This window comes from Epinephelus lanceolatus, chromosome 16 (genome assembly GCF_041903045.1).
Source record: "Epinephelus lanceolatus isolate andai-2023 chromosome 16, ASM4190304v1, whole genome shotgun sequence".
NCBI lineage: Eukaryota > Metazoa > Chordata > Actinopteri > Perciformes > Serranidae > Epinephelus > Epinephelus lanceolatus.
In genome coordinates, this window is record NC_135749.1 from 28,387,288 (window position 1) to 28,400,429 (window position 13,142).

The window sequence follows — 13,142 nt, forward strand, 5'->3', positions numbered from 1 at the left end:
ACAGGCATCTGTTTCAGCTCTGAAACAGTCATCAGATGAATCAACAACATTTCTGTGACATGCATCAACAGAAGACTTCATCTCCATCATGTGCTTTTTCACTTTTTATTAGTACACCTTAAGATTTCATTGAATGTTCAACTAGCAATTTGAAAGACAGTCTATCATAGTCCATCACATTCTATTTTTAGAAATTACCATACACGTGTGTTGCATTATTCATACATTGGGTGGTGATGATTTAGTAAAAAGCTTTCTTTTACAATCAGCCTCATGGTGCCCATAGTACCACTTCCCTTTTATATAAATGTGTGACTACATATACTTAAAGAAATACTGCATGTACAGTATATGCTCTGGACAATGTGGCTCATTAATGCATAATGGTTCGTCAAATAAGTGCAGGACATGCTTTTGCAGCGCAGGATATTATATACAGTGCTGGTACCATGCTCTCTTTGTATGTCATATCCATGTGGGATATTTGCCAAGGAAAAGGTAAAATGGAGGCTCGAGATGAAGAGGGGTTTTTCCTCCAAGTTGTCTACATGCAGGTCAGAGGGTGGAAGGATGTTTTCTGTCCACGGAGGAAACCTGAAGATAAAAACAATACGTGTTAATGGATTAAATGGCACTGATTCAAAACCTCTGTGTTTATAGAAAATCCAGTTCATTAATAAACACTGGAACCCTCTAAAATACACACTAAGTTGACAGAGGTCCACTTAACCAAAGCTAATGTAAGAACTAAGTGGCAAAAGAAGGTTATGATGTTCAGTTTTTGTTGAAACTGTATAAAACAGTGTTATATGGTTCAAATATTTAGTCTGCCCTCATTGATACACTGTATGGTAATGGCATGGGGTAAATATTAGAAACTAAATGGCTTCAAAAATAGTTTCAACAAAAATCTGTACATGAAAACCACCAGGGCAGATGTGTGATACATTAGTTTGAGGAAGCTGTGCCTAAAAAACAGCAATTTGACATATGGCAGCTGCTCAGTAAATTGATAGAATTAGGGCTGGGTATATATTTGAGATCAGGTACAAGAGTTTTGGTACTGAAAATTACGTGTCATACTGAGATTCTTTTGATGTCTTTTAGATTTATACAACACCCTTTTTTCATTTAACACAGGAGGCCAAACTTCTTAAAGGAAAACGCTGCCTGAACATAAGCAGCAGCACAATAACGTTGCCTAAATTTATTCATCATTTAATTTAATGTACAATCTAACCAGGAAGTCTCAAGCTTTCTGACTACACCAGGTTTGGAGTAGTCAGAAGAATACGCTGACATTGTTGGGACTTACCTTGTCTAGACGGTAAATGTAAAGCTGTAGCCAGCAGCCTGCTAGCTTAGCACAAAGGTTGAAAACAGATGGAACAGCTGAAGCTAACTTATTATATCTCGTACAAACTGAGGTGTAGAAATTTCACATTTATCTTATCTACCTCTCTGCAAGAAAACAAATAAGCTTATTTTCCAAAAGAAATGTTCAACAACTTGAACTGATCAAAGAATGAGTGGATGAATGTGAGCGAGTAGTCAATGCCAGCTTTTGGTCCTTGATGGTTTTCAATGGAATTGCATTGCCAGGCAACAGCTTAGGTCCATCTTTACAGCTGATGTCGTTCACATAGAGACAGAGCGCAATGCATCACTCTCTGAAAACCACACCTGCCTGCTATGCAGCCAAGAGCTGAAACACCAACAAAAGCTAGCTACACACAGTAGATTTCAGCAAGTCAAAGGATTGTATTAGCCATAGATATATATACGTATGCATGTAGACAAATATACGTAGGTATATACACCGATCAGCCAAAACATTAAAACCACTGACAGGTGAAGTGAACAACACTGATCATCTTGTTACAATGCAACATTCTGTTGGGAAATCTGGGGTTTGGACATTTGTGTGGATGCCACACCAGTGCAGACCAGGCACCCCCCATTATGGCAACAGCACTCCCCAGTAGCTATGGCCCCCCTGGGACATTCTGGTACCCTACCTCACAACCCATAGGACTCAAAAGATCTGATGGTAGCGCCCTGACGCCAGACACCAAAGGACACCCTCCAGAGGTCCAGTGTCCATGCCTTGACAGGTCAGAGCCAAGTCTGGTCCAAGGAGGACTCACCACAGATCTAGGATACCTCTGGAGTACCAGCGCGTCCCTCAAATGTTTGATCAGAGTGGGATCTGGGGTATTTAGAGGCCAGGTAGACGCCTTGAGCTTTCTGTCACATTCCTCAGGTCATTCCTGAGCAGTTTTTGTGGTATGGCACGATGCACTGTCCTGCTGGGGGGGCACTGCCATTGACAAGTGTTGTTGTTTAAAATGAATGTAGGTTGTCGTTAACCATTTAGCACTTGTGTCTGCTATGGTGTTGAGGTGGGTGGAGCACGTCAAGTAGCATCTACATGAATGCCAAGACCCAAGGTTTCCCAGCAGAACATTGCACTGTAACAAGATGATCAGTGTTAATCACTTCACCCACCAGTGGTTTTAATGTTTTGGTTAATTGATGTATATACGTATCTATATAGACAAATACAAATAGGTATATATGTTTCTGTATCTATGATATTAGCACCCTATGTTCACCAGAGAGGAAAAGGTGTATTGACAAACTAAATATTCTCATTTGATCTCAGTGTTATTTAACTGATGATCAAAACCAGGCTTTGCATAGCTTAGTTAGCTCTTATTTCTACAGTCTGTCTGGCCAAAATAGCATAGGCCTAATGCTTGCTGCACATGTAAAACTGGGCACACTGAATGCATAGATTTTCCTTATCTTCCAGCTGATTCCTCACGTCTTATTGCCTAAAAGCCGTTTTTTCGGGTTAGCAGCTTATTAAAACTTAAGTCTAAGCTTTTTATCACGTTAGCAGTGCATCCCACCACACAGCAGCATTCAGGCATTTTTCTGTTGTTTGCTAATTTACTTAAATGACAAGGAGGCACCTTCACACAATACAAAGTCAATGGACAGCAATGAATTGCTTTCTCCTCTGGTGGGGGCGGGGCTCAAATGCGCTCTGTCTCTATACACTGTAAAACATTTCAACAGGAAATTGGACCCATTTAGATTGTTTGTGTTGTCAAGTTTGAAATGGTTGATATGTACACAGCTTAGAGGGGACCAAACAAATGTAGAATTTTCAATACCCAGCCCCAGACAGGACTGATAACAAGTGGGAATGATGCTGCTCACATCACAAACATACCTGTGCTATTCTCCGACCTGCACCCCTGCACAGTTATCTTTACTTTCCGAGGCTATAGCTAAATATTCAGCATTTCTAGAAGGAGAAAGAAAAAACAATGTCATAAAACAATGTTAAACTTTTTTACTTTAGAACAATGAAAAAATGGGTGAAAAATGCAAAAACAAAACATCACAGCTTTGGTTGTGTGACAGGTTTTTGTTCTTTTTTGACTTACAGGAGGGAGGGTTTGGTTTTTACTAGGGAGGAGGATGACAAGACGAAAACATGACAAGTAGACGGAGGGAGCATGAGACAAAGAGACACAGGTGAAAACACACACACAAACACAATGGAAACACTGATAATCTTAAAAATAAGTAGGTTAGAGAACAGTGCAAGAGAGAAATACGAACCAAAGAGAGGATGTAACAAAGTAAAAGTTTAAATTGTAGACTTGACTTCAGCGATAGAGTATGAAGAAAATAAGGCAGCATTCATGGGGAAATGCACACTTTTCAAAGCATCATTTTCACACCAAATGTCTAAGAGTTGGAGTACAACAATAACTATGATTCCACTGGACACTTATTGGCTTTGAATGCTTGTGTAACTGGGTCTTACGAGTTAATGAATTGTGTGCTCAAGCTTTACAAGCATAGAGCCTGACCGATATATCAGTACTTGCGTATGTGCTGGCCAGTAAGTTACACAAAATTGTAATGTGTAATTTTAGTTACCAAATTTAAGGAAGGAAAAATGGTTGCTTATGTCATGTGTTCATGTTAAAAACTAATAATGGCTGATATATCGTTACTGGATTTTTTTTTTACACTCTCAAAAATCTAAGCACGTATTTGCCTTAAAAATCCAGCAGTTGTGGGCTCTACAACACACACCTGATATTGGATATAAACCTTGTATCTCCAAAGCATCTCCTTTTGAAGAGCTGGGAAATGCAGCCGTTTTTAGTTTGACCAAACATTTTTGGCTAAAGTTGTTGAAAGGTTTGCATTAGTCAAAGACAGAATTTTCTTATGCAGTGTTGTCCTTTCAATCAAACTAAAAACCAAAACTGGAGTTACAAGGTTTTCATGTATGTACATACTGCACATACAGTTGTACGTGATAAAAACACTTACGCTGCTTCTCGTAATGCTTCTTCCCCAGCTGCTGCTATTTTCCTGTAGCAGTATATCATCTCTATGAGGAGCCAGACCTGCAGGCCAATGATGGACACGTACATCATCACTTCGGACACGATGGAAGCTGTTCCTCTGGTCGCTGCACACGTGAAAACAAGGAAGGCGAGAAATTAGACAAACACCAAAGAGGCAACCTGACAAAGCAGAAATTCTGGAAAATCTGGAATTCAGCCCTTATCAAGAGAAGTCCAATCTACATCTGGTGGGATTTCTTTCAGTAAGTGTGACTACTATGTTTTAAGAATGTTGTCTGATCAACTGCATTATATTAGAAGTCCTCTCTGTGATATTCTACATGTTACCTGTGAATTTGGTCATTTAAAATTGTTAGGTTTGTTGTTCTATCTCAAACTCAATATTTCTATTTCTGTCTGTATCCTGACTGTTGTAGTCAAAGTGGACAATAGTCTTAGCATTTTTATGGTAAAATCACGTTTGCATCAAATTAAAAGGAACCATCATCTCATTCCTCCGTACATTATGGTCTTATAGTCTTGCAATATGCACAGTGACAAAGAATGTACCATCTAATATGGAGCATATGTTGACAGAAACTGTACATAATATAAGGAGTGGCACCTACTGTTTATGTATTACTTTAAACCCTCCATATTAATGTGGAGTGCCCTTATTACCTGTGAGTGTGACTTTTTACATAGTGACAATCCATATTAAGTGGTTGATGATATGATATCTTACTAAAATGCACATACAACAGTTTGCATCATATCCAACGAATTAGAGCCCTGTGAATTATGTTGTCACATTACATCATAATGAAAAGTTACATGGGTTAGATTTAGGAAAACAAGGTTACATAGCTTAGGTTTAGGAAAAGAAACATGGTTGGGTGTCATCACATCACAAGCTACGTTGGTAAAGTTTAGGAAACATAGTGACGACATACACCGATCAAGTGAAGTAAATAACATTGATCATTTTGTTACAATGCAATGTTCTGCTGAAAAAGTTCTTATATTCATGTGGATACCACTTGACACACTCAACCCACCAAAACACTACTGCAGATAAAGTACCCCCCTTCATGCCAACAACACTTCCCGAATGCAGTACCTCCCCCCAACAGGACCATGCCATGCCACCCTGCAAAAACTTGTCAGGAATGGCCCGAGGAACATGACAAAGAGCTCAAAGCCTCAATCTTGCCTTGAAATTCCCCAAATCCAAATCTGATCATGCATACGTGGGACACACAAGCACCCCACCTTGTTACCAACAGGACTCAAAGAATCTGCTGTCAAGTCCCCAGTCCCAGACACTCCCCACAGGTCCTGTGTCCACGCCTCGGCAGGTCAGAGATTCATCGGGGGTACCTCTGAGGTACTGGCATATCCGATGAATGCTCAATCAGATTGAGCTCTGGATTATGATGCCTTGAACTTGTCCTACTGGGGGCGCCACTGCCATTTGGAAAAGCTGTTACCATGAGTTTGGGTTGGTGGAGTGTGTCAAGTGGCATCCACATGAATGCCAGGACCAAAAGTTTCCTAGCAGAACATTGCACTGCACTGTGACACTGGCTGATGGGTGTAGATTAAAATAACTCAACAATTCACTTGGTTTCACACGGCAATAACCACTGATCACCTGAAGGAAAGTCCTGTGTTTGGTTGACTCATCTATCACCCCAACCTGCCTCCTGACGCAGACTTTCTCTCTTTATACAACTTCCTTCTTTACTCCTGTCAGTACATTGCTCATGTGATTGCAGCCTTCCCGATTACATGGATTGTAAGAGTTCAACAATGAGTACAAACAATGTATAGACAAAAGTAATCCCTATCAATCATCACTTAGGACCCACAATAAGTGTATGATGGTGTATTATCTGCCTGTATTTTCTTGATTTCTTTTGCTATGTTCAGGATGTTCCTGGGTACAACACGTAGGTGAGGTCAGAACTTGATTAAAAGTAGTGACCATATGCCACACTGTAAGCAGATTGCATTCACGAGGAAGCTACAAAAATAAGGGACACAACACCAAAATAACACGCAAATATAGCGAGGCGAAACACAGAAGAAGACTAAATCTGGGATTGGCTTTCACTCTCACTTTCGCTGGTGATACTGTTTATGAACAGTAACCGATAATACCTGCCTGGTATACCCTCACCTTGTCCAGGCTATGTTCTCAAATCCTACTACTAGTGTGCTCTTATCACAGACAAAATGGTTGTAGAGCTCTTAAGTTGATTTCATCGTACCTTTAGCCACCACACTGAGGTGGACCACCTTGCTGACGACAGTGTTGTACTCGTAGTTTTCGTAGAAGAGGATTCGGTAGAAGAAGCAGCGGTAGGTGCCCGTGTCGTTGAAGGTCACGTTGAGCAGGTATATAGATGCATCTTGGATGTCGTTGCTCCTCTTACTTCCGTTCCAATCCACACGTTCTGAAAAGTGGTCGTTTTCGATGGTGGGGCCCTCCTCGTTGTAGGTGTAGATCTGGTGCCACAGAGACATCAAGGTTAATCAAAATTCTGCCACGACAGAAAACTCCTACTGTACGGCCTACAGTCAGTATTGTAATGCATTAAATGTAATGTGTAAAGCTCTTGAATGTAATGTCCCTTCTTTTTTTGTGATGATTAATATTTGGCACATGCTATTAACACCTAGGTGTCCTTAGAGAACAATACTATTTACAACTGGGTGTATATTGCTGGGTTTCTACGCAATGTCAAAATATGATGTATACCCAAACTGGTTTATTCAGCTATTCCACTAACATTTTTTAACACAGTGTCCATTCAGCAGCTTTACACATCCTAAAAAACTGAAAATAATAAGTCTAAAAGTAACAAGCCAGTGTTGTCTCAGAGGGGACCCAATTCCCCAGTCTCCTGTGTTTAAGTCCTATGCTTCACCCATTCATCCACCACATGGACCGTGTAAAACTTTAAACTACATCACCTGATTTTCTGGCAGTACATTTGTGACTTTTTTTTATCGTTAATTTACCACTTAAATCTCAGAATCGTAGGGATGGGTGTATATACAATAGCCAGATAGCTGCAAAGGGACTATTATAATAGTCCCTTTGCAGCTAATATAATAATAGACACTCCCTTTGTATCTCCTAGCTCCTTGGACTGTTTCTTGTATTGCTATAAAATGTGACTTCCCAATGAAGGCCTTTTTTAAATGTTATAGGCTGGCTTTTATTTGAATTTTAATTAATTCTCTGCCATGGGTGCAGACAGGCGTGGGTGGGATGGTGTAAGAGTCAACGAGGAATGGTAATAATAAGAGCAGGTGATCCCATGAGTCCCAGAAGCATTCATATCAAGGTTTAAGCTAGAAATGATTGCCATTCTCTCCATATACAATACTCAGGTAATGAAATTGTGTTCCCTCAGTGCTATGGTATACACAATAATAACAGATACAATTTTTTAAAGTAAAAGAAACATGTACAAAAACAGTAAATCAGGGACGGGCGATTACAAACTTTTTAAATCTGATGAAATAGCGATACTTTTTGTTACAATCATTTCCTTTGTCCCATTTCATATTTGCTGAATGTCACAATTCCCTGAGTTGACTGGAGGGTAATTCAGATCACCTGTTGCACACGACACCCTTTCTTAGGGCTTACGAGAGGTAAAAAAATGTACACTAAGAGCATACTGAGCCTTCCTTCATCTAATATAGACCTCATGTTAGCAGATATTGTCAGCCACTTGTCTCTAGGCCCCTTTAAGATTTCTTTGCTATTTTTTGCCGTCCTGTATGAGGGGGGCTTTGAGCTTTCTGAAATCCAGACGTAGGGATTATCAAAGAACACCTTTCCGGGGCGTGAGTGGCTTAGTGGTTGAGCAGGTGCCCCATGTACAAGGCTGTTGCCGCAGCGGCCCGGGTTCGAATCCCCCCTTCTCTCCCCCCCTTTCATGCTTACTTGTCCTGTCCATTAAAGGCAAAAAATATCTTCAAAAAAAAAGAACACCCTTCCATCAGGTCACCGGCGTCAGGACAGTTCAGAGTATTGTCGTGCAAGAGTTTTTGTTCGCCTAATGATCACGTAGCACCCACTGGCTTTATTTTGTGATTGTGTTAATTGGTTTACTTTCATTGTTAATTATCAAAGACGCATTTGTTAACTATTGAAAACACGTTTGTTTATTGCTGAAGAAGCATTTGTTTTTAGTATTATTACGGAGGAGTTTTTTCATTGTGAGGGCTGTTGTGGAATTTGTTTCTCACAAGAGCAACAACAAGCAATTTGTTTTTATGTGGTTGGGAAATCTGGAGAGTTAGTGCTGCCACACCAGTGCTGCTCATTTCCTAAATGGGTATATAATTTTTCAAATTAATTGTCATTAAAAAAAGAAAAAAGATCATTACACTTACAGGTAAATTACACAACGCATACAGGTCATTGATAACAAATGAATTACCCAAACTTATTATGGCAGCTTCGTTTTTTCGTTCAGCCTCCTTCTAACTTTCAGACTGTGCTGTTTTTAAATGTTTGAAGAGGTGACTCATGTTGCTGCTGTGCGGTACTTTCTTTCCACAAATAGTGCATCTTGCTGTATTTTTTTTCTACAGGGTGAAAGGTGGCACTACACTATGTTACGATTCCTCACTGCCATTCTCCCACGTCTGATGCACAAGTGTGCGACTGTGTGCGGCTGTTCTGTTGGCACATAGGTTTCCCTAGTCATTTGCCAAGAGCCGGCAAAGAATCAGGGCTGCTTTTGCACAAAGATTATACAGAAATACTAATAACGTTTGGAGGTGATGTCGCCACCCATGTTTTGTATATATTCATTTTGTAACTGCTATTTTTTCTAAAGGAATCGATACCAAATGAAGAGCTTGTGAGTATTTAAGTATCAGTCCTGCAGAATCAATTCAGCCAGTAAAGCACAAGTAGTATTGACATATAAGGGCTGTCCCAAATCAAAGCTTGAGTGCTGACTATCTGCAATTAATCGAAGGTTCAAGGGGTGTTGGTCGATGCATCTAAAATAACATGACAATTAGACACTTTGTTAGCTTGCAGGCCGCAGTAGCATTAGCTAGAAAAAAAATATTTCGCAAACCGGCTGCTTTTACTCAGTTTTTACCAAGTAGAATTGTGATATGCAGGTTTCCTCTGGCATATCTAGCACTTGACTTATTGGGGATCATCTTTTCAAACTATTCCAGATGCTTGACTTTTTCGACATCATGTTAGCGTATTTGTAGGTCTGTCACAGTGTGGTCAAACTGGTGTACTCATGAAACTAGGCCTATCACTAAATTTAATCATCATTTTTTGAGAATAACTGATAATTAATGTTGATGCATAATGAATTATGTTGGATTATTGTTTTTGGGATGGTAGTGTAGAAAAAACGGAGCATTAAAATGCTGATTTGGACATCGATTACCATAGCAACGATCAAAGCTTCAAAGCATTTGGCCCTATAACACATCCCTGTTTGGCCTGAAGTGTCTGTGTCTATCTTTATGTATCTATTTATGTAATACTGTGGGACACTCTTGGATCTTATGGTATATTTTACATAACCATACATGTATATTTCATAAAAATATACACAACATTTCTTTTTTTTTTTTTAAAGATTTTTTTTTTTGGCATTGTTGCCTTTAATGGACAGGACAGGTAAGCGTGAAAGGGGAAGAGAGAGATGGGGGATGAAATGCAGCAAATGGCCACAGGCTGGATTCAAACCCGGGCCGCTGCGGCAATGGCCTTGTACATGGGGTGCCTGCTCTACCCACTAGGCGACCGACGCCCCACAACATTTCATTTTATTTGTTGTCTCTATATGAGTGCACCATACAAGCAACATTGAGCAGTACTGGAGTGGAGAGTGAGCTATGTCTGGACTCTTGTGTAATCTTTGATCATCAAGGCTAATTTTTGCCAAAAAATGTGTTCTGTTCCGCGCAGCTGTTGGCCCAGGGGTGAGATCTGAATTTCCTGTAATATGGACATTGCCAGGTTTTTGACTTTGAGACAAAGAAAGGACTTCTGACTGTGTATGAAAAAAAAATATACAACTCAGTTACTCTGCAGACTAGCTCAACCTTTGTAAAACATGAATGAAAGTCTTTATTGGAAAGATCTCTGCCTGTTGTTGTTGTTTCACCACAATACATAGCACTTATGTGTGAATACATTACAGATGTTTTCTATGCCACATAAATAAACATTAACGCATTTTTTTTGCTGAAATTCATCACAAAAAACTGAACCTTAAACCTTTTTTTTGTTAGAAAGGGTCTTGGTATAATTTTTGGATACTTTGGACTAGTGTTGTCACAACACTGGAATTTTTAACTTTGACACAATACTGACATTGAGGACATACAATGTAAAAAAAAATTTGTAAACATAATAAATATAACAATATATCAGAGAACGGCAGAATGACTGTAGTAAACTTTAACAATAAGAGAGAGTGAGAATGTGCAGCTGGTACCAGTGTATTGATACTGCGGAAAATGAGTATTGAAACGGTTTCAAATTTTCAGAATCGATATCTGTTGATAAACCAATTTTTTTCACAACATTAATTCAGATAATGCAATACTAAACCATATAAGCAACAACATTATCACAGCATGTACCCCAGAGGGTCCGACACAAGGTCACCACAGCTGTGTGTCATCTCTGGAGCTTTCATAATGATCTCTGTGGTGTAAAATATCACAATCGATTGCATCTGGACCTCACGATGACCTCAGCACCGGGCGCTTTGATGAGATTGAGAGCGTATGTGTGTGTGAGAGAGACAGAGAGACGAGGAGAAGGAGGAGAGCATGAGTGTATATGCATGCATATATAAATAGCTTGTGTCTTGAGGAATGTAGCCTCGGACAAGTGTGATTTAAGGATGCTTGCACGACTCATACTCCTTTGGAGGCACAAATGCATCCTGTACTTTACAATGTGCTGTGTCAGTTATATTTTGTGCTGGCATCAGACAGAGAAAGCCTTTAGCAATGACTTGTACTCACATGGACAAAGTCAGCCTCTCCTTTCCCCCTGAAGTACCACTCGACGGTGGCAGAACCCTCCACCTCACTCCTCCTCTTGCAGGAGATGCAGCCCAGTTTGAAACCCTCGCCCGCCACTGCCTCTGTGTCAGAGTCCACCTCTGCACAGGCCCCATGACAATGGTACACTGGTAACAAAAAAAGACAGACATTAATGTGGTGGTGAAACATGATGTAGCAACAAATCATGAAAGCTCCAGACAATCAGCTCAACTCACCGAACATGATGCACAGAAGCAAAAGGAACAGCAGGTGTACTGACGCCATGTCAGCGGATGTCGAGCAGCTGCTTTATTTGACGAGGAGCCTCAAAAAGTAGTAACTCTAACAACAACACTCCTTGTATGGAGCAATAAAAACACTGCTGTTGAAACTTTAAATGAACCTCATGGCACTCATAAATTGAGCACCCCCAAGTTTGTTATAATCAGACAGATATTTGCAATGGTTTTGTTTGGTTTCATAAGAAGACTGGTGCTTTTATGTTGATAAAAGCTGTGCATCAGTAAAGTGCAGGCTGATGCAATATATGTATCAGGCAGCTACTGTTGCAGCTAAGCATGCATTGTAAAGTGCAATAATGTATCCTCTTTTCTTATACACCTAAATTTGTATGATGTATTAACAGTCCTCAAGCCAGCAACCGCTTCCTGTTGGTTGCTGAATTTATTGCCACAAATTATTGCTGCTTTTGACACAGCCCGTTGATTTATCCCTATTCAACAATATGCATTCAAGTTTTTTTTTTCTTCTGCTTTTAATTATGAAGAAGCATTTGAAACAATCCAGATATCTGGTGACTCACAGTGCTCCCCAGATCAACACCCTGAGATTTGATTATCTTATTCCCTGAGGTCTTAATGTGAGATGCACAGAGCAATCATTAGACCTGCCTGGGGCCACATGCTCTGCTCTCTTCTGTTGGCAAATACACAAAGACTATGATAAATGTGCGCTTATATGGTGTGCAACATGCAAGCTACTGACTGACCGTCTACAATACACTTAAATGCCAGTGCATATATAATTAAATTGCATGCTCTATGATAATAAATGGCTACCTCTTACAGGCTACACGCTACCAGTATTTAATACAGACCAGTCCAATGGTCTATTGATAATCCTTCATCGGATCTTTGACACCAGAGCCTACTGTCCGAAATAGAGGCCTCCTGTTCTCGTTTCGTCTCGACAAAAACATACACTGTCCTCTCCTGCAATGACAGCCGAGTGTGGAAAGACTTCAATATCACCTATCTGATCACCCCGCGCTCGTGGAAGAGATGCTTCGCTCGTGCGGGCATTGCAGATAAAACTGCGTGAGCGCACGCGAGGGCATACAAAAAAAAGCCAGCCCACCAAAAATAAAAAATAAATAAAAAACATAAAACAGATACGGTCCTGTGCCAGATAACGGTGATTTCTCCTACGCCACAGCTACCACAGCGGCACCTCTGTCGCTCCGACCAGAGGATGCTGCAGATACACTGCGGTAAAAAACGGCCGTGCGTGTATGACTGAGCACATCCAGTATGTGACGACTAGTTAAGCTCCTTCCCCGCTGCTTTTAAACCGATAGTAGCCTCGCTTTGTCTGGACGCCACTGTAAGGGCATCCCCTCGCGTTTATACCACAATTAATGAGTAAAGCTTTTGTGGTGGCTGATAATACGGTGAAATGGCC

At 40.3% G+C, this 13,142-nt stretch overlaps 1 protein-coding gene across 1 annotated transcript; it reads right to left on the reverse strand.

Moving 5' to 3' along the window:
• Positions 1-91: 91 nt before the first annotated feature.
• scn1bb (sodium channel, voltage-gated, type I, beta b) lies at positions 92-13,108 on the reverse strand. The gene is made up of 6 exons (XM_033636516.2): positions 11,678-13,108; positions 11,421-11,587; positions 6,653-6,890; positions 4,363-4,504; positions 3,242-3,316; positions 92-594 (listed from the first exon to the last, which is right to left on the reverse strand). The coding sequence occupies exons 1-5, from the start codon at positions 11,724-11,726 to the stop codon at positions 3,247-3,249; spliced, it is 666 nt and encodes a 221-aa protein (XP_033492407.1). The 5' UTR covers positions 11,727-13,108; the 3' UTR covers positions 92-594; positions 3,242-3,246.
• Between the last annotated feature and the right edge of the window lie 34 nt (positions 13,109-13,142).